The sequence below is a fragment of the Hetaerina americana genome, unplaced genomic scaffold (assembly GCF_022747635.1).
Source record: "Hetaerina americana unplaced genomic scaffold, ioHetAmer1.1.p SCAF_53, whole genome shotgun sequence".
Lineage (NCBI taxonomy): Eukaryota > Metazoa > Arthropoda > Insecta > Odonata > Calopterygidae > Hetaerina > Hetaerina americana.
The window spans coordinates 2,731,313-2,752,929 of NW_027287128.1; the positions used below are offsets into that span (position 1 = coordinate 2,731,313).

The 21,617-nt window shown below is 41.1% G+C and overlaps 1 protein-coding gene across 1 annotated transcript in view; it reads left to right on the forward strand.

The window, feature by feature from the left end:
* Positions 1 to 4,328: 4,328 nt before the first annotated feature.
* The window catches only part of LOC139694718 (uncharacterized), a 371,117-nt gene continuing 353,828 nt past the window's right edge, over positions 4,329 to 21,617 (forward strand). Inside the window, exon 1 of the mRNA XM_071593218.1 lies at positions 4,329 to 5,941. Within this exon, the coding sequence (XP_071449319.1) occupies positions 4,329 to 5,941 (1,613 nt within the window). The remainder of the gene's footprint in view (positions 5,942 to 21,617) is intronic.

Consider the following 21,617-nt stretch of genomic DNA (forward strand, 5'->3'; position numbering starts at 1 on the left):
TATTTAACAAAATTATTTGCATTTAAACGATTCAATTTATTTGAAATCAAATATGTTCAACTCTCTCGCCTATTCTTGAAGACATCATCATGAATGACATCGTGAAGCAAGTTTTTATTTAAGGTAATTAACTTGTTGATACCGTGTTGCTTATTTTTCATCATGCATATTACGTAAAAAAAACTCTTGACAGGAAGTAAATGGTAAAATGAGCAATTTTTATTCCTTCCAAATTCTCTCTATCCCTGAATTTTGTTGACAGTTGAACTAAATTTCGCCAACTAAAATATATTAGAGTTGATGATTTCCATTTTGGAATAAATCTACGTACACCTTCTCAATTAATCGTAAGAATACTACATCTGATGTTATTGCCCTTAATGAAACCAATCACCTAATTCCTCAAACAGTTGCGATATTTATATTTTTGCTGCAATGCCTCATCAATATTTTACGATCAAATTTTCAAAGAATGCAACATCATTGCCTCCCGAACCAGATATAGGGAATCACTGGCTTTTTAAAATTATTATTTCGTTTTCGTTGGAAACTTGGAAGTCCTCAACTTATTTCACCATTCATTTACTCCCTACAATATCTCTAAAAAGTGGTTTAAATTACCTTTTGCGAAGGAACTCGTTTTTAAACAGAATAAAATGATAAGTAAAGATCGTTCAAATATATGCTTTAACAATCCTGTTGACACTGGTAAATCAATATTTAACTCGAGGAATGTACAACGATTTGCGACTGAAGAAGTGCTGTATATCTGCTGAAATTTCATATTCCTAAGCGCAGTTCATATCACAAGACTAGCAGAAAGTTTTTAACCTGAGCGTCGGATTATATTAAATGTTTTGAAAATCGTGAAAACATTCCGTCTTTGCAAATCACATACACTAATGCTGTTTCTCTATTTTAATCCAACCTATTTCACATTTATGTCGTATGGTACTAAAGTGGATTTTTTAAAGTATTAAGTTGCCTGTAATACAAAGAATTCTAAAGTATTGCCATATGATATTGTACTCTTATACCCATCCTCCCTTTTAAATGTCTCTGTGCATCTGTCACTGTGCCTCTTCTCTTACTACTCTCGCTTATGTGAGATATCATACCCTACTCCTTAGCTCTCTCCTTTATCTTACGATAAAACCTCTTCTCCTACCCTTACTCCAATACTTCAACCAATCTAAATAAGGCGCCGCAAAAATATGTAACAATGTGGCATGTTGATGATGATGTGTTAGCATCGCACCTGATCATATAAATTGAAATTATAAGTATAGATTTGGAATCTTAAGAAGTGTTTTATTATTCATTCATATGTAATTCCATTGACCACTTTTTCGAATAAAATTACCAACATCTATAATCGATGTCTATAGAATATTAAAATAATTTTTTGTAAATCTGTTAGTATGGTTAGGCTTTTCATTGGAACGTCCGCCTATTTCATCAAACAATATGTTCGTAAAGCTATTATCATTTCATCTATGAATAGGATATAAAAATCTCTCTTAAATATAAAATGTATTCTTTTTGGGGAGTATGAATATTGATGATTTGCTTTTAGACCGATAAGCAAAATGATTATGGAGTCATGAAGAAGATATTTTGCATATTATACCCAGCACTCTGGTAAAAACCTTTATTCTACAACACATATTACTGTAAAATTCGCAAAACGTATATTGGATCTAATAAAAGAGGTGTTTCAAAATATTTATTCAATTTTAAATCACGGAATTGTCAGAATTCATTTTTTGCATTGACTTACTCGTTTAAATTAAGCGTCCATATGTTTATAATGTAGCACGTTGAACGGTTCAAATTTATATTTGGAGTTATTTCATTCCAATTCGTTCTTCTGAAATTCTTACCTACTAACAGAAAAGTGAAGAAATAATCGTGCACTGAAAGGGTGGAAGAATTATTGTATCCATTGTTATTGCTGATGTGAAATATTTATTTTTAATTATCAATTATAATAGGCTACTTATTAATGATCATTAACGATGAAAATTGTATAACATGGAAATTCATTTATACAATTTTATGTTTTCGATGTTTTTTCAAATAAATTCTTAACTTTATCATTTTAAATGATGAAAATCTACCATCATGTTTGAAATTACTCATCAACTCATAACTGCAACCCTTCGTGTACTACTTTATTTAGAGTATAAAGCCAAGTAGACTAAAATATATACAATAAAGTATTTTTTCCATTCCCTCAATATACGCAGAGTGTTTCTTATTGAATAAATTCCCCTATGAGTAAAACATGGAAAAAAAATTTAAAATAATTCATATGACATTCATTTTATCTTTCTGTCTACAGCACCAGTTTTAGAAAATTTTTTGCGAATCATTTTTTCGTGAAATCAACTCTAATAATATCAGGACTGATATGGATCTAATTTATGATAGGGAACCAAGTTATTAAGTGGCAACAAAATTTATGGTGTTATTTAAATTTCATTGGGATTATTTTACAGCTTCTACCCCATTACAACAATCTGCTATTCTTTTGAATCATAAGTTAAATTTTGTTGGGCGGCAAAACTGATATTAAGCATGACTTTTCCCTTCACGTCTCATGGTAATTTGGGCTATTGCTTCCATAAATTACCGTTGATTCCACCCAAAATCAAGACCAATTCGTATTTAGCGGTTAACCAAGTCCTATTTTCTGGTCAACCAAGGGCAGAGTAAGAGAAAACATTATAGTCATGAGGCATTATCAGAGTGAATCACGAGTGGGGCATGTATATTCACGCACTTCTTCGCGTCTCCATCCTTATCTTTCATTTCTCTCCCCCTCGCGCCTTCGATCGCTCACCGACCGGGCGGGCAGCACATTTGTGGATCTCCCACGCCCCGATGCGATAGAATGCGATCGTCTAGCCTCCACAACGCCGCATCCGATGGAACGTCCCATTCCGGCGAAACGGAAGGTGGATGAAGAGGAAATGTCGTGGGGTCTGACTGACTGCATCGACAGGAGGGGCCCTCGCGATGGGAAAAAATACGACCTTCCCTGACCGACCCTCCCAAAGACCAACCCCCAACGGAACTCACCTCCCGCACCGCACCCCTCCGGACTTGCACCAAACAATCCCTCGCTCCGCCCAGAGCGCTCCCTCGATCCATAAACACGAGCGCCCACGTGTTAAGCGGGGGCGAAGAAGTGAGCGGATCGGACGAAAACGAGGAGGACGAGGGAGAAGGAAGCCGATGGGCCTTCCTCAGCGCTCCTCCTCTCGTGTCCGCGTCCACCGCAAGAGACCACCCCCGTCGGCGTTCCCTCAACTAGACTCCCCGCGCGCCACCTGTCCGTGCCTGGGGCAAACACGCTCTCTCATTCCCGCCTCGACCGCATCCCGAAAGAGTGGCGCCCCAAGAGCGACGGGGAGGAGAGAGAAAGAGAGGGAAGAAGGCGGGACAGGGGGGCTGAGGGTTGGGGGGGGGTTGCGAGGACGGGAGAGCAGGAGGAAAGGGGTGACGGGATTGGCGAGGAGGAGACTCATATACACAGACACACACAGACTCACACGCAACCTCACCTACTCCCTCACACACACACACACACACACACACACACACACACACACACACACACACACACACACACACACACACACACACACACACACACACACACACACACACAGACGTACACCCCGCGCGCGCTCCGTCGCCGCGGACCCCCACTCTCCCACCCCCGCCACCTCCGCCCAGTCGAAAAACTTCCCCGAGAGAGGAACCCCGTCTCTCTTCCCGCTCACACCACCACCGGCGCTCCGATACGCCGAATCTCCCGCGCGTCGTGGAGAGCAGGGGGAGAGCGAAAGACCCTCCCCCCCACCCCCGCATACACATTGAGCCCTACGCCCCTCTTCTGTCCACTCCCACACTACCACTACCCAAAAACCCCTCGGAAAGATTCGACGAAGACTCTTTGGGCGTACTTCGGCGATAGGGCTCCGGGTGCGGCTCAGACGCGTCGGAAGCGGCGGCGGGTGCGGTGAATTGCGCGGCGACGCCCACCCGCGAGGAGCGTGTCCTGCTGGCGAGCGGCGCTGAGAGGGTGAGCGGTGCGAGGGAAGCGGGAGGGCGGTCCTCCGGCCGCGGAGAAGGACGGGGAGGAGGAAGAGGAGGAGGGAGGCCGCGCGGGGCCCGCCGTCCACCCGATATGTGGGCAGAATCGAGCCGAGGGATCCCGGACGGAAGGCGGAGGGAGTCGCCGTCGAGGAGGGGCTTCCGCGGAGGCAGCGGCGACAGCCGGTGAGCGTCAAGACCTCCTCGGGAGGAGGGAGCGGAAGATGAGGAGCAGCAGCTCGGAGCTGCTTCTGGATAGAGGGGCCTCGAAGAGACATCACCGAACCAGCCGAGGGGGCGGAGGGCGTAGGAGGCATGAGGAGGAGGACGTCGCCGGCGAGGAGGACGAGGAGGAGGCGGGGGAGGAGGAGGATGATGAAGGCGAGGGAGCGAGATACCGTGGGGGGGGAGCAGCCGAAAGGGTCAGCAGGAGTCCGAGCAGGAGTCGTAAGGTGCGCCCCTCGGAGGGCCGTGGGGCGGCCGCGAGGAGAGACGCCGAGTCCGAAGAGCGCCGGGAGGCCCTCCTGGGAGGACCTGCTGGTAGAGAGACTGGTGGCGGGTCTGAGGGAAGGCGATGGGAAGCCTGGGGAGACGGAGACGGCGTCCGGCGCGGCGTGGTCGACGAGGCCTTCGGCGGACGGACGGACTGGAGCGATGAGGACTCGTGGGGTGTCCATGGCCTTGGGGGTCAACCCGGGATGCCCCCCGGGTTCAACGGGAGGGGGGCCCCGAGGGGTCGCGTCGAGTGCAAGCGGAAGAAGAAACGGCGCTCGTGGGGCCAAAGGTTACGTTTCTACCTCACGGCCTTCCTCGCCCTCGCGCTCACTTCTTCCGCGTCCGCGCTCCTGTTCCTAGTGCCCCTCTACGTGGACCCGGCCGTCTCCACACTTCGGGCGGACTTCCGGCCCGAGCCGGCCGTGTGCGTCACCAGCCGGCGCGTCGACCGGGCCGGCTTGGCCAATTGTTCCCTGACGACTGGTCCCTCCTCATCGAATACGGCCGCTCTGCCCGCGGCGTCCTCGTGTAGGGAAGGGTGCACGTCCGACCTGTACCACTGCACCCAGATCTTCGTCCTTTACTCCCCAGCTTCCGTGTACCGCGTCGAGAACGACACGGAAAGCTCAACAGACGGTGCTACTAGTCCCCTTCCCACCACACCCGACGAGCCCACCGTCCCTCCGGCGATCCCCTCGACCAAGGGCACGACCCCCGCCACCTCTTCGGCATCCACCTCCGCCACCATATCCACCACGACTGCCTCCACCACAAGCCCCACCGCGAGGTCGACGACCACCGAGGCGGCGTCGACGTCGACGGCCCGGGAAAAGGCCACTGCGACGACGGAGTCCGCAGATTCAGTGCCAGTGGGGGTTAACACCACGGCCGTTGCCACTAGCACCATAAGCGGCGGTGTGGTGCTCACCTCACCGTCGACGGACTCGTCGACTGACCATCCGCTGGCGTCGTCGCCGCCGCCCCCCGTTCCGGAAGCGGCGTCCTCACCGGAATCCTCATCACTTGCGGCGGAGTCGACGTCTCCGCTGGCGGACACGGCGAGCTCACCAACGAAGCGCGAGAGAAGGAGAGTGGAAAGGTCTCTGCGGCACCACCATGTGCACGATGAAGAGGAGGAGGAGGACGAAGAGGAAGAGGACGAGGAGGACGACGACGACGAAGAGGAGGACGATGAAGAGGACGAGGAAGGCGACGATGATTTGGAAGAAGCGGTGCTACTTGTGAATATTAAGGGCTGCGGTTACCCTCCCGAAGTGTCTTGTACCGATTTCCTCAAACAATACGGCCTAGCTGGATCGACCTTCCCGTGCTACTACTCGAGGTGAGTAGTGACCACTGGCTTTTGAAAGATTTTTGTTATCTTTTGGAGCCACCGAGTGTGTTAAATTGGTAGCCTGGAATCTTTTTCTGATTCTTTATGTTTTACGCGTACATACTCTAATACATCTGTATTTTGGATAGTCCCCTATTTCAAAAGTTTATATTTTCGTATTACTCTTTATTCGTGATCAGGTGATGAGTGAATCATGGTGAAATTACCGATGGTGATGTGATTGGTGCAATTCAATCTACCGCGGAATTCTAATTACAATACGAGATTATGAACATTATGGAAGTTTTATTACTAATTATTAAAATAATAACTGATTTGTTTCACTCTCGTGTGATTCACCAGCCCAGCATATCTTTGGATATGTAACCTGGGAAGTTTTACGCCCGGTGTAGGCGTTGAACACGCTGAGTTAAACTCAGTACTATATTTCTATCCAATTGCACTCTGCCCATATGGTTTCCCCGGGGCTATTAGACTTTTTCGAAAGCAATCTCAGCCGGTTTCGTCGGTGCCATTTGGAGACGGCCTTGTCTTTCCTTCGCGAAAGGCGTGTGCTACAAGTGGCGCGTGCTTTGGAGACTCGTGCGCCCGTCGCACGAAATCTCCAGACTCGCCCGCTTTTTAGGGGTTGGCGATTGCCCTATACCAAGCGTATCCGTCACGATTGATCCATTTTCTCTTGAGCACTTTACGTGGGCAGTGATGATTGGTTGTTGAGTCTCCCTCGGATTCCATTCTCAATAACCTTATCTCATCGGTTTCACGAAACTGTTATGGGAGCCTTTCTAATACCCCTGTTATAATTTTATATTCGCATAATTTCACTAAGAATATCTTTTTTTCTAATAAAACGGCGATAAGCGACGGCTGTGAGAGCACTTGACTTGAATATGTTTTTTTAAGCTCTTAAAACGGACTCCTATAGGGATCAATTCTTCAATCTCTCAACTCACACAGCTGTGGACTGAGTTCTAGGAGAATTCAGATTTTTGGGATAATCTCTCGGGTCCCCCTTCGTCGCCAAAGTTTTACGATCCAATAAAATCCTTCGATGGTGTTTATTTTCCAGGCCACTGCTGGCTCGTACTCGCAATATTATCCCCGAAAAAATTCTTATCCCTATCGAGAGAGTATATTGGGATATGCTAGTTATTCAACTTCATATTGGAGGAAAATAAAAGAAACACTCCCGTGCTCAGTAGCTAGGGTTACGGAAGTGGAAGCGAATCTATTGCGGTCGTGTCAATGAGTTTTATGTCGTGAAGCGTGATTCATCCTGACTCCTCGGAGAAATAATGTAGGCGCCTTAAGGGTTCGTGGTGCAATCGTCTTTCTCTCCGCCAAATACCCCGCAGGCAGTCGGATTTCTCTCTCCTTTCCCTGATGAAATGAAGAGAGAGATACCAGAGTTTTGTGAACGGCGAGGACGGATTCTCAAAAAATCTACTTTAAAGCGTGCATTCAAATCTACAATCGTTTTGGAATGTATTATTCATATCGGTGGGCAGAATATTGCCATTCTCAAATCTTTCCCATTGACATTTCCGCACTCACTCTTTCCCAACTGAAATAGTGTACTTTGTAACACTCCATTACTTTTTTATTTCTACAAAAATAAGATTCAAATCCCCTAATTTAATTTCGGTGACGGAAAATGGTGCGTTATTGTCATCCATCACCTTGTGGTAGCCATTATCTTCTCTCTTCTCACCAAACTTAAGGGAAGAAAAATATTCATTCCTTTGTTCTACGCGGAGGAGCAAATTTTGCGTGAAATCCGTGTTAAATCCATCGTAAAATTGATATTCAAAAGCTATGAGGAATCAAAAGCAGTCCGAGTGCAACCTTCCAAGGTTTCCGCCATCAATCATCAATTCGCCCAAAAGTGAAGTCTCCCGGTATGTTTACGGGGCGGCATGAGTGTTTCTAAACGGTTAGAAAAAAAGAGGAAAAACCCGACGACGACAACGGCCGGAATCCAAATTGCTGCATTATCGTCCAATGCCTCCCGAGGTCGTATGAAAGCAGGCGTCCCATCAACCACCCGAACACCACCTCCTCCTCCTCTCCCCTCGGTCCTACCGTTCGTACTTCGTCCTACCCCACTCCACTTGTACCCGTCATCACACGCACGCACACATCCCCAAAACCCTCTCCCTTCAGAAAGAGAAAAAAAATAAAATCAAAACCATTTTTTTCCACCAAACCCATCCATTTTTTTCCCTCTCCCGAGTGGGAGGAGATGGATATCATCCTCGAAAATCGCATTACCCCGCGACGGGGGTTGAAGAGTGTGGGTGGAGGGACGGTGCGGGAGGACGGCAGGAAGGAAGGCAGGAAGAAGGGTTTCAACGGGGAGAGAGAGAGAGAGAGAGAGATCTCCTTCTGAATGAGCGAGGGGGAACATAATAAACCCCCTACCCTCGAGTGAGACGACTCGGAGGAGGAGAGGTAGCGTGGGGCGAGGAACAAAGGTCGGGGAAGGCACGGTTTAGGCGGCTCGAGTTGAGAGATGAGGAGTTGAGGGACCGTAGAGAAGGGAGGAGAAGACAAGGGGTTGAATATTTACCAAATGCGGAATTATTAGGGGTCGATCGGGATCCTTTGGAAGATGGAGAAGCGGAGGGGAAGGAAAATGGCTCGGATCTGATATCCACGTTTTACGCACGATCGCGGCGGGTGTCGCGTCAAACGATGGGGGGATCCCAACGATGGAGGGAGATGGGGGGGGGGTTGGCGTGAACGCGTGTGTCGGATTCTCGTGGCGAAGAGAGGATTCAGGCCCGGAAAGCGGGTGGGAGAGGGAGACGCGTGTGAGATTGTGGCGGAGTGCCGTGCCGAGGGCCAGAAGGGACACCGCGCTGTCTAAGGAAGTAAAGTAGTGCAGGGAGGCGGGTGAAAATATAAAAAGGGGCGGGTGACTGAATGAGGGGATGGCTTGTTGACGGAATATAAGTCGATCCCGAGGGATCGCCCAGTTCACAGCACGCCTCCTCCCCCGTTCTGGCTATCGACCGTCCTACTCCTCCTCTCCTCCCGCCGCCTCCTCCACCCCCTCCACCACCAACGCCCTCCACCACCACCGCCGCCGCCTCTTCCTCGCCCACCCCGCCCGTCTCCTGACCCGGCCCTATACACCAGCCCCCTGATAGCACCCATTCCCACACTCGCCAGCACCCCCTACAGAACACCACGCACTCACAGTCGTAGGCACCAAAGGATACCGCACCCGTCACCGCGCTCTGTGCCGACCCTACCACTCTAGGAAGCACTCCACCTAATCGTTACACCCCCCTCCCCTTCGAGGGGAGGGAAAAAGCAGAGAGGGCGGCCAATTTGTGAATGGACGAACGAGCGAAATCATCGGCGGTGGCGATGATTTGAGCGTGTACATCGCCATCTATTCACCGTTCGCTCTCCAGCCCCCTTCGACGTTCCCCCTGAAAACCACCCCTGTTCCCCGGCAACCCCTCCCCACCACACCCTACCGCACCCCTTTCCGGTTATTCCAGGGTTAGGGTGTCCCTCCCCGCGCCGACGCCGTTGCGGGAAGTGGCCCATTACTTAAAGGGGGCGTCCCTCTGCGGACATGTGGAAAAAGGGGTGGCATTTTTCGTGGTGGTGGATGGGGTTGGATGAGGTCGTGAGTTGGGTGGGCGGTGTCAGAGAGGCGGGGTTGGTTTCAGCGTTTGGAGGGTGAAGTGTTTCCTTTCGTTTGGGAAAGAGGGAGTGGTTTGCGGGACATAGAGAGAGAGAAAGATACAGAACTTGGGGGTCGTTGGGTAAGCAGGAAAAGAAGGAAGCTCATTTCTTTGAGCGCCTAGTTGACGATCGTTAATTAATTCTCCCAGCCGAAAACATATGCTGGACCATACTGACTCTCTTTCGGCCTCTAATCTCTCCACTCCCTCTCTCCAATGCTCCTCCCTTCACTTCCTTAAACCAGAGCGGATTTCCCCCCTTTCCTTCCTCCCTCAGCCTTTCTCGGGAGAGAGTGAGGGACAGTGAGGGGAAGATGATGAATTTCTAGGCGAGGTTAAGGGGATTCTTTTGCCCGCCGCCTCCACCTCTCTTTCCGCCATCCTCCAAATATGAACCCGCCTTCGAACCGCACTGTCTTGCTCTCCTTGTAGTTTAGGGGCGTCAAAAACGAACGAATTCTTCATGCCTCCTCATTCAATTCTCGTCTTATCAACCCTATTCGTCCCGTCGTAGTTTCATTCCCAAGTTGCTAGCGAGAACAGAGCAGAGGGGTTTGGAAGAATGTCACGGGGGAGGGAGGACACGTGGACTCAGCACGTGGTGTGTTGGCGGGGATTTACCTCGCGTGCGCGTGAGTGGGGAAATATCTCTTTTTTTCCGTCTCCCACCAAGCATTCCGCCACGCAGTCGACGCATGTGCAGGCACGCGTGGGCACGCACGCGAGGGGATAAAGGGAGCGGGCGGTTGATTTGAGTTCGCAAGCGCCTGGGGGAGCAAGCTCGCACAACTGCTCCCACGTGGGAATTTCGTTATCTCGTTTGGTTTTATCAAATGGGGAATCAAAGGCGATGATTAAATTTAAAAAATAAACAAGCCAATTGTGACGCCTACCGTTGCTGTTGGAGACGGATTGCGAAATCACCGTGCAGGATTTTCTTTAACCTATGGCCTTCGGCTTTTATCTATGCGCAAACTTGCTTACTTGAATAACTCACAGATCGGTATTTATTGACTTTCATTGGGAATATATTTTCATTTGTTTACAATTTCACAGAGGCAAATAGTATAGCAATAGCCGGAGCCGGGACAGTTGAAAAGTAGATGCACAATAAATGAATCATAGGAATTCCTTCATTATGAGGGTAAAAAGAAACTTTACACTTCCACAATGAAGATTTAATATTTCACGACCATGGTTTCAATGCTGCCCATCATTATCATTGTGATGATGATGCGCAGCAAAGAAACCATGGTCGTGAAATATTAAATCTTTATTGTGGAAGTGCAAAGTTTCTTTTTACCCTCAGAATCATATGAAGTTTTGAATAAACTTGGGTGGCGCTATTCACATTATAGTTACAACCTCCCTACTCTACAGAATTTTTTTACATATTTATGTTCACACGAACGCACGTATATAGTATTATTTTTTAGGATACATATAAAATTATTATAAAAACATTGGCACAAATAAAAGGAGCTCATACATTTATTTTTACGTTTCGGTGATCATGACATCCACCTTCGTCGGAGAAAAAAGAACGTCTTCTTCGTACGATGAAGGCGACATGACAGTCAAAACATAAAAATATATACGTGATTGTTATATTTATTTGTCTGCCTTAACTACGATTTTAATATATTCTATGTGCTTTGTGGTATTCTATGCTCTTTTTCAAGTGTATGTATTGTGCATATATATATATATATATAAAATATCTTCGAAATGGAACGCTCTTCGGCGACACACAAATATATAAAAAACACAGATGTAGATTTTTAGAATATAGAGACACAAAGAAAGGACACTCACAATTTGTTATTTTACGTTTCGACAGCACGGCTGTCGTCTTCAGAATCTGTATAAGATATATATATATATATATATATATATAATGAATGAATCACTAACTTGAAAAATAAATACCTCTCGTTCTGTGTTTAGATTGTGACTAAAATGAGTTTACATGTACATATAGATATTTCTGCAGATATAGCTGGATAAAGAAACGAAATGTCGAACTTAATTTTCTCGAGAGATGGAGGAGACTCCATAGCTTCGGAGAGGGAGCGGGGAGTGGGGAAGGGGGTGCGAGCGAGGGTCTTGGGAAGGGATAGAAACAATCATTCTGAAAGCATTTTCGTGAAGGGGATTTCTTTATATCTGGGAGAGAATTAGGGATGAATTTTCGAAACCGCTTTTGCGGCATTCAGACCGGATGTAGATCTTAATTTCGGATCTCGTGCTCTCGGCCACCGATTCGCTCGGCCTCGAAAACACCTTCCCTCCCCCCCTCATCACCCCTGCCACCCGTCACCCTCCGCAAACGTTCGCACAAACACACTCGCACACGAATACACGGGAACTCGAATAATACTCGCACGACATTGAGAGATAACGAAGAGACAACCAACGGATACGCAGGTGTTTCCAAATGGCACCAGGAGACCTCTGTAGCGTGCTTGGTAGTTCAATTTAGGTCAAATAAGGTCTACGGTTCATGGTTGCATCTCAAGTCATTTTCTAGTTATTAGCGTTCATAAATCCAGATTTAAGTGAAACCACCTTTTATTTGGTTTGCACAAAACAAGGATATTCCGTTGTTCTGGAGAAAGGTGAAATATGATTACAAGCGGTTCGCATCTACCCTTAATTGTAGGATACGGAGTGATGGTTCATGATTCAGCAACGTATGCTTACCATCGTTTTGGTAAATACAAACTGAAAGGTTACATTTTAGTGCAGTGGACATTAGTATAACGTCTCATTCATGATTATTGTATCCTTTTCCATTTACCATCGAATAGTGTTAATATTCAAACATATAAACCACATGATTAAAATCATATTTTGGGAAAAACCAGTGGAAAACTCTCTTGGGGCAACTGCTATTACGGCGTCATCACGCCAGAATGCAAAATAATACGATTTGCATTTTATCGGTTACTTCACCGTTATCTGAGAAGATGGAATTAAAACATTTTAGCGCCCTTCGCTGACATAAGAGGTATCATCACATGACATTTTTATTGTTAACACTATATTGGGTGAGAGTTGCATCCATATACAGGAAAGGATTTAGCTTCCAAATATGCTAAAGATGATTGTCATGAAGTGCCATAGTATGTAATTATTAATCCTATGGCTTAGAAGCGAGAGGAAGGGATTAATTGAAGGGCTCAGTCAAGTGCAATTCAATATTACCGACGACTCCGATTCGAGACCCCACGTGCAGGAGTGAGGACTTCGGCCGCAAGGCTTGTCGGCGCCCGCTCGAGGCGTTGAGTGCGAGAATCCTTCGTTAGCGGGCCCCTCGGATTCTGGCCTACGCACGTAAGAATGAGTCAATTGGAGTCCCAAAAAACCCTCTTCTCGTTGTCCTCTATAGAGTAGGGAAAATGTGTGTACAATCATAGTGGTAGATTGCATGACTAAGAGAACGGAAATATCCTAAGATTCGGGCGAAACTGAGTTTAACTTAAGCATATTTGCTGGATAAATAGGTATTCAATACTTATTTAATCACATGAAGCTGATTTGTCCACAGTGAAAACTGAATCGTTAATAAATAATTTTCATTAAGAAATATTAAATATCTATTGTTCAGCCAGGACTAAGATAATCCTTTTGCTCACGGCAGGGCGTTAGGATTGAAGCAATAACTGAATAATATCGGATGCCTATAGAAATTCATTGCGCTAAAAGAAAACTCCCAACATATATAAATTTACGCATGAGTTTTGAAGAGATTGGAAAATCGGGAAATAAGTCTTTCTACTAAATTGGAAGCTTGGGATTTCACGTAATTACAAAGGCTTATAATTGGGCTGAAATAACTTTTTATTATTAATTCAGTGTTCTATCAGTAACAAATATTTTCGACTGTTTTAATGCTTTCATTCCTGTCTAATTAAATTACTAATTTCAGTAATAATCGATATTCATAGAGGAATATGTGCTTATATCCCATTTCTCTTCGACTTTTCTTTTCTAAAATTCGAAGGGGCACACGCTAAGAGAGGAGGCCGCAGGATATTGCAATGACAAGTATGTTATTGCTAAAATACAGAGTAATATAAGGATAAAAATGTATCTGGAACAAGCAGCATGAAATTTCACGTTATTTTCATATTATATCTCTTCAGAACCTTTACAATTGAATTATGCTTCCATCACTTGACGAAAAAATATTCCTAAACAAAGGTGTCCTGCACTTGTGCTTACAGTTATAATGTTCTCTAAAAGGTTAAATAAAATTTTTTTGGTAATTATTATGGCAACAAGCCAATAAAACTTAAAAAGCTGGCTGAAAAATCAACTTTGAAAATGAAGTATACATATTTTCATGTGGCAACTGCCGAAAAATATTCAGGCCATCAGATTGTTTCTTAATTTTAAAAGGGTGCGGGTGTAGAGAGAAAACATTATAAATCCGGTGCTGACAACTTGCAAATTTTTGTGCAAAGTTTACAAAAAACACGTCATACCCTGGGTAGCTAAATGAAAATATATTCATAGAGGGAAAATAAATTCAGGAAGGGAATAAAATAATAACAACAAAGCCACACGAATCCAATGTAATGTCCGTTTATTCCGTACTTATCAATTCGAAAAATGATAAATGTAGTGAATGTACGTATATAACTCTACATATCTATAGTAACGCACTCTTTTGTTGAAAATATGGAGAACGAAATGAATGGAGAGGAGAGAGGCCGATTGGTTATAAATAATATGCTAAGGCATACACATTTCATTATTCATACGTGCTGGGGAAGAATATTCTACTACGTATGTCAAAGTATTGAGTGGTTACATGTTATAAATATTCACATTTAATTACAGAAAACAATGCCATAAAAATAAAAAAATTTCAAAAAATATTTTTTTTAACAGAACAACGTTAAATTCTGTCGTATATTGGTGTTATCTATTTATATAATCAGCTGTTTCTTGTTTCTGTGGATTGACAAAGCAAGTTGATTATGAATGTGGTAAGCAGGAAATTTGTGTTTTTTTTCGGGAATAACCTGAATACATTGATTCAACTTACTGTTACATGATGCATTTGGATGCATTGAAAATAGGTTTTGTTATAAATGCTATTCTAGTAGATACCAAAACGAATGTTTTGTTCTCAAAACCAAATGCACAAAATGTTAATGTTACCGGCTATACCTTGAATTTTCATTTTTGTTTTGAGTGCTCAGGTTCTTTCTTGTATATTAGAAAGAAACTCACCAGCTTTTTTGTTCATATGCCTTTCATAAACTGTTACTATTGGTGGAATTTTGGCTCAAATTATAAGTGAAGAATTTAAGATAAAACTCTTCCTTATATTTTTCTTATTATTATTCAAGTTTTGAGACGAACGTTTTTTATCCAAAACATTATTTTAAAGTCAACAATGGACGAGGATTAGTATTCTTATAACCCTTAAGATAAAATGATGTAAGCGTCAAACATGAGTAATTTTCTGTATTTTACTTAATTTTTGCATTTATAAGTATTTGTAACCTATAAATGCCAATGTTGATATTTCTGCTATAAAATATATCTCGATTCAACCCAGATCCAATATCATGCCCAACTTCCATTCGATCATAAAGGAGATTTAAAACCTGGAGTGAAAAACTGTGGCACAGCAGATTTGGCTTGTTACCTCCACAAAGTGTTCGCGAATGTCATTTGACGAGATAGTATCCAGAATTATGTCTTTCTTCTATGTTCTGAATGTTTCATGATAATTCATGAATGCAATATAAACCCTCACCAGCGAAACCTGCCATATATTCTTCAACCAATCAATTATATCTGTCATAAAATGAATACGGTGTATCTTATGGTCCTTTTTAGAATTTGTTTCGATGAAAGTACTTTTCTTTGAGTATGAGTGAATTTAAATACATAACGTACCAAATAAATTTAATTTTGAACCTTAAAATCGTTACTCTTTACAGGTTGTCATGTTTTGATACCAAACGTAAAGTTATTTTTCTATAATGGATCATTGTTGTACAATAAATGAATGAAACATGTATCTAATATCTTTAATATTTACCGGGCTACTTGCTGCATGTACGCCAACGCTAGTGTTTAAATATATAAATGCAATACTACATGCCCTTTATTTTGTTTAACATTCCGAATTCTTCTCTTCTGCTATGTAAGAATCAGAAGAATTGCGGTGTTTTTTTACGAGTTTTTAATTCTTTGTCCCCTACGTCATATTTTTAAATACATCAGGAACAATTTATAAGACATCTCCTTCACGAGAGAACCATTAATATAAAAAGGGAAAACCACCGAGAGGATTTGCTCCTCCATCGCTCTTTTAAGGAAGTTGCTTCAACGGAATCAAGGACGAATTGTTAACATCCACAGGATCAAAAGCATATTCGAACAGCTAATAAAACGAGGACGCCATCCCATCCCATGATGCAGTAATTCCTCCATTAGCAATGCCTTTTAAGTGTTGATCCCCTCCTCTGACGCGAACAAATTGCGAGATTTAAGTCATAATTTAGGGGAGGACTCCTGGAGGCTGGTAGCACCATTCTTTGGAGTCGAGTGCGGATTGGCTGAAAACATGAATGGAATGATAAATTTCCCGCAGCGAGGAGCTCTTTAACGACGAGTGGAATTGCGGAAATATATCTTAATTCCGGTAGTTTTTGCCGCTTCAAAACAACTGGGGAAAAATCGTGGAAAAAGGATCCATCGAAAAAGCCCAAATTGTAGTCTGTGCTGCCTCGTAATTTTTCAGACCAATTCTTTACAAATGGGAAAGCGGTTGAGGCAAATTTTTATGTGTATTTCCTCTTTCAAATTACTGTTATATCACGATTTTTCAAAATGTTAATTACATTGTGAACAGCTACGCCATTTAAAACAATTGAAGCCCGTCCTTTTGATTTAATCATCAATTACACCTCTTTAGTTTCATTTGTCAAAACTCTGGATAAGTGATATTTTTCATTCAATTGCAAAATGAATTATAATTTTTTGAATGCAAAGTTAAAAATGTTGGCGATTAGCGAGCTAAAAGCGAAAAACTACTGTGTATTTTCAGTAGAGGAATTAGTTTCTTCAGCAGATTTATTTTCCTAGAAAAGAAAATTTTCCTAGATCAATCGTCTTCTGAAAAAAATATGTTAGAATTAGTGGTTCATTTTTTGCTAATTATCTAGTGCCATCAATTATGGCTATCGAGGAATTAGTAAATTAAAATATTTAAAATGTAAATTTTCTACGAATACTGCGATATATGGTATTCTTTTCTCATATTTTTTTCTTTCATTAAATTCGAGTGTTAAAGCATACAATTTGGAATCGAATAGCTAAAATGTTTCTGATTACCTTCTGATTGTTATTATAAAATATTCATTGCACTATACTCTTGATCCTAGTTGAATATGGTACACTAGTTAAAATGGTAATTGTATATAAATTGAAATTTAAGCCTGCAGGAGAAAAACATTTGACGGGAGAGTTGATAGTAAATTCTTTCATATACTTCCCATTAGCTCATATTTATCTATTGACTTTATAAAATTATTACCTCACTTACAGTCAACAGTCAATTTCAATGATGTAAATTGAAAACTGATTAGGGAAAGCAAATATTATAGTCAAAGTGGAAACATGAATTTTTAATGTTAAATTATGTTTCAAACCAATTTCTTCCAGTTAATTTGTACACTCTGTTAATACTCCAAGTCTTATATGATATGTTGTAGGTACATACACTCTGCTGCAAAAATAGTTGAAGAGATTCATTGCATGAAAAAAGAATAAATCATCTTGCTCTGTGAGAATCGGAACTCGTTTCGTAAATGCTTAAGTCATTGCTTTTTAACAATTCATTTTAATTTTGCTGTTTATATATTCCGGAGATTGCTAAAACCACGCTTTTCACATGTCTAATTTAACTGCTGTTGTAAAAATAATAAATTTTAATATGAAAAATGTAAAACATAATGCTTTTGGGCTAATATAGTCACTTTTAAAAATTTTCTTCGTAATAAATATAGCTATTTTCAAATGAAATAATGAAGACGAACGAAAATAATGAATATACGAACACATATATGTATGTACAAATATGCACTAATTTAAAGTTTTCATTTTTTTATCCACTTGGAAAATACCTACGCTCACTATTGATAATTACTTCTATAAAAATATGATGCAAATTTGCCTGCTAATTTATCCAATGAGTGGTTAGTCAATCGATTAAAATGAAGTAACATCGTATCAGAAAAGGAAAAACATTATCCCAGATAATACTTCGTTCCTCTAGCTTATCTCTAGTTTCGACTATATGAAATCACATCTATTCCATATAAAATGTGCAATAGTGATAAATAAGAAGAACTGGCTTATTTTTGAAAATTTTACTGTATCATTACATTTTCTCATTATTTAGGTACTGGTGTTATTTAAAAGTTCGAAAATGTGCTCCTTGTACTACAAAATCCTTCTTCCGGAACCTTAAAACTCACAACGTTTTCTTATTTATTCTCGGTTATGTTAAAAATTATTTATCACATGAGAAAACATCAAAGTGCATAAATAAAACTTAAAATTTTGATAACAAGTTCTTTCAAAACTTTTTCTTAGCATATTCCATTTATCGGGTATGTCCTATGACTGAAATCCACTAAATATGTAGCTGATTCAAAACACACATTTATTTCGACTTTAGTTTCGGAATTGTTAATATGTAAATTTTTCTATCTGAAAAAATATCTTTTATGTAATTTTTTTATTTTAATAATAATCAATAGAACATTTGCGCACTTTGGCCTGAAATTACATCTTTAAAATATTAACCACAGCTTATGTATTTCCTGACATGGAAACAAATGAATACGACGATTTTCAGGCCTTCTTTCAAAAGAAAAGAACTTCCCTGGCTAGTTCTTCTGGCTTCTGTTGGAATTGTATGGTAGACAGCCATTGAAAGAATAGACTTGCACAAAAATCACGAAAAAACCTACCATGATGTGAACTCATTTCCTCAATGCTTCTTCCACTCTCCTTTCCTAAGCTTACTTACTTTGTTTCAATCATGTTAATTACCAGAATCATTTTAATCCCTCTGCTAAGGCGACTGAGTTTCCTAATGGTTTCTAGCTTTCTAATATTGCAAGCCAATCACTTTAAACGGAGTGCAATTTTTGATCTGTGGTCTCCAAAGGATTAATTATTCCAGCGCTGCATTACTAATATGATGCCATTAATCCTATCCAATAATATATATATTGTTTTCTCGATAGCGCAATGATATAATTACCATGCCTAGACTCATATGAATCGACAGCATATCTTTTACTCATAGATTCCCTGTATATAAAATTATAAAGCTATCATTAGAATAAAAAATCGCAAAACATCATAAAGTAAGCATTACCCAGGAGCCTACTTTTTTCAATAACTGCTCTTGAGATTGAAAAATGACACGGATCTGATTCTGCTTTTCAAAGATGCCACCGTTGCAATAGTTGGGCATATTTCTTAGAAAATAATGCCCGACTTCTTCTCATGCCCTCTTCTTTTTATAATGTCTCAAATGTTAGAAGAAACATGATACAACTACTGCCGCAACTGAACAATAGTAATGAGGTGGATAGTGAAAGAATAGACGAAGGCTAATTGCTAATTGATTAAAAAATCTCACCCCCAGGTGAAGCCATGCTTCCGCGTATTTATTCTCTATTATTGTAATACGTATTACAATAATAGAGAATTATTGGATATTAAAGAATGCCTCAACGAAGAAAATATATGAAATCCAGCGAGAAAATATCAAAATTGCAAGTGTCTCGCTAGAAAAACCAATGAAAGATAATTTCTGGCATATGAAAATAACGGGTGTAATTGAGATTTTTAATAATTTTGAAAACGTATTAAATAAAAGATATAATTTCAGATTTTGGGAATGATAAAAAATCAGAAGGTTATAATATTTCCATTATACAATAGCAATAGGCTTTTAAGTGGTATATAAATATAGTTCCTGTCCTCCAACACACCATGCGTTTGTAAGAAGTCGTTAATGTTTAATTTGCTTGTGTTTACTGAAATATTTAGACAATAAAAAACTATTTTCTACTGTTTGACCTCTTAAAGTATATACTGATTCAAACAGAAAACAATATCTCGAGTTGTGCTTGGAAAATTTAAATTTTTTCGACTTTAGGTTTGGGCTTCACTTCGTATTTGATGATTATTACTGCGCATTCTTAAAATTGAATACCGTGATCCTCCAAAACTGCTTTTAGAAGAGCTAACTAAAATTTTCATTAATACTATCAATAATGATGACTTTCACCTGGCCCTGCACTTATTTTCTCAGCGAATCTTATTCAAGCATCCTACTGATATCCATTACCAATAGTCAATGGTGTATGCAAATGGTTTGAAGGAAACGGGTTCGAGTCCGAAGTTGGCGGCGGAAACTACTTTAGCTTTACTCCTCCAAGTTTCGGAATATCATCCTGCTCCCTTATCTGCTTTCGCGACGTTCCGGTTTGCTGCCTCCCTTTGTCTCTCTCCGTCCTAAATGACGCGTTGATACGCTCTAAAAGCAGGGTTTCCCAACCTTTCAACGGGGCGGGGAGGAAATATAATGAGCAAAGTCGATAAATCAGTGGGACAGAGTCTGGGGGACAACATTTTGCTGAGGTGAGACGAAATTGGAATTTTCAAACGACAGATAAAGTTGATCAATTAATGGCGACAAAACTCTTCCATTTTCAGTCCCTTCAAACCAGCACTGAAAGGACTTTTAGCAGGAATACTGTTCGGGGAAGGGAATAAAAACTAAGTTAATGATATGAAGGGAAATTAAATCTAAAATGGAGGACATAGTACTATATATACGTACACTTTGCCGGAGGGAGCAAAGGATATATTCTTTTCTGTAAGTGAGATTAATACTATTCTAAATATGCTTTTAAGCTTATTGCAGGGATTAACACTCTTAGCTATGCGTTGAACGGGAGGAATAAAGAAAAAATCATGTAGAAATCAACATATTGTCTTTTTAAGGGTTTATTATTTCCCATCACCGTATACTTCATACTGCGTTGTTTCAAAATAAAACCAGTTTGAGGATAAAACTTTCATTAGTCATCCTAAGCATTTGTGATGTCATGCTTTCGTGTCATTAATTGATTTTTAAAATGAAAATTTGTATATCCGATCGTCTCCAACTGTAGCAGTATTAAGTTAAAAAAATAATTTTTCTTCTCAAAAATACACATGACCATTATTAAAGGTAACTGCATAAGAGATATTGAGTTTTTACAAAGATTATTTGTCGAAATTCATTTTATGATAGACAGTTAGCGTAGAACTTTTATTAATTAGATAATAGTGGGATATCCCGATACGTGGGTAAATAGCACGTAAATTTCTAAAAGTGAAGACTTATCCTTCTAACTATACTAATACTTGTATACCTAACCCTTATTTTCAGATTTTCTATATGTAAAATTATTTATTTATTTAAAATCGCTATCTTGAAATAGTTTAACTTGATCATCGATTTCTTTTGTAAGATATTGCCATGATATGTCCTCTAATGCAAAGCACAACAGCATACGTACATGAAAATAGCATCTAGGGTGATTGGAAATACTGACATTATCTATCCATAGTTCTAGAAAAGCTAGATGGGAAACATTCTTTTTTCATATTAACAATCTTAGTAATATATCTGTTACTTTAATATTTATGTCACAACATTTTGTTAATGTAAAAACTATGTTGATTTCTACAAGTCATAGATAACTGAAAAGGCTCGGGAAAGGCGTCTAGTTTTAATTCATAGTCTCTGGTTGCCTAAGAGCTCGCTCATTTCAATTAAAAGTTTTATACTTAACATAGCTAAATAAATCTCCTGTCCATAATATATTTTATAACTTTGGCAATTATTTTTAAATTATATATTC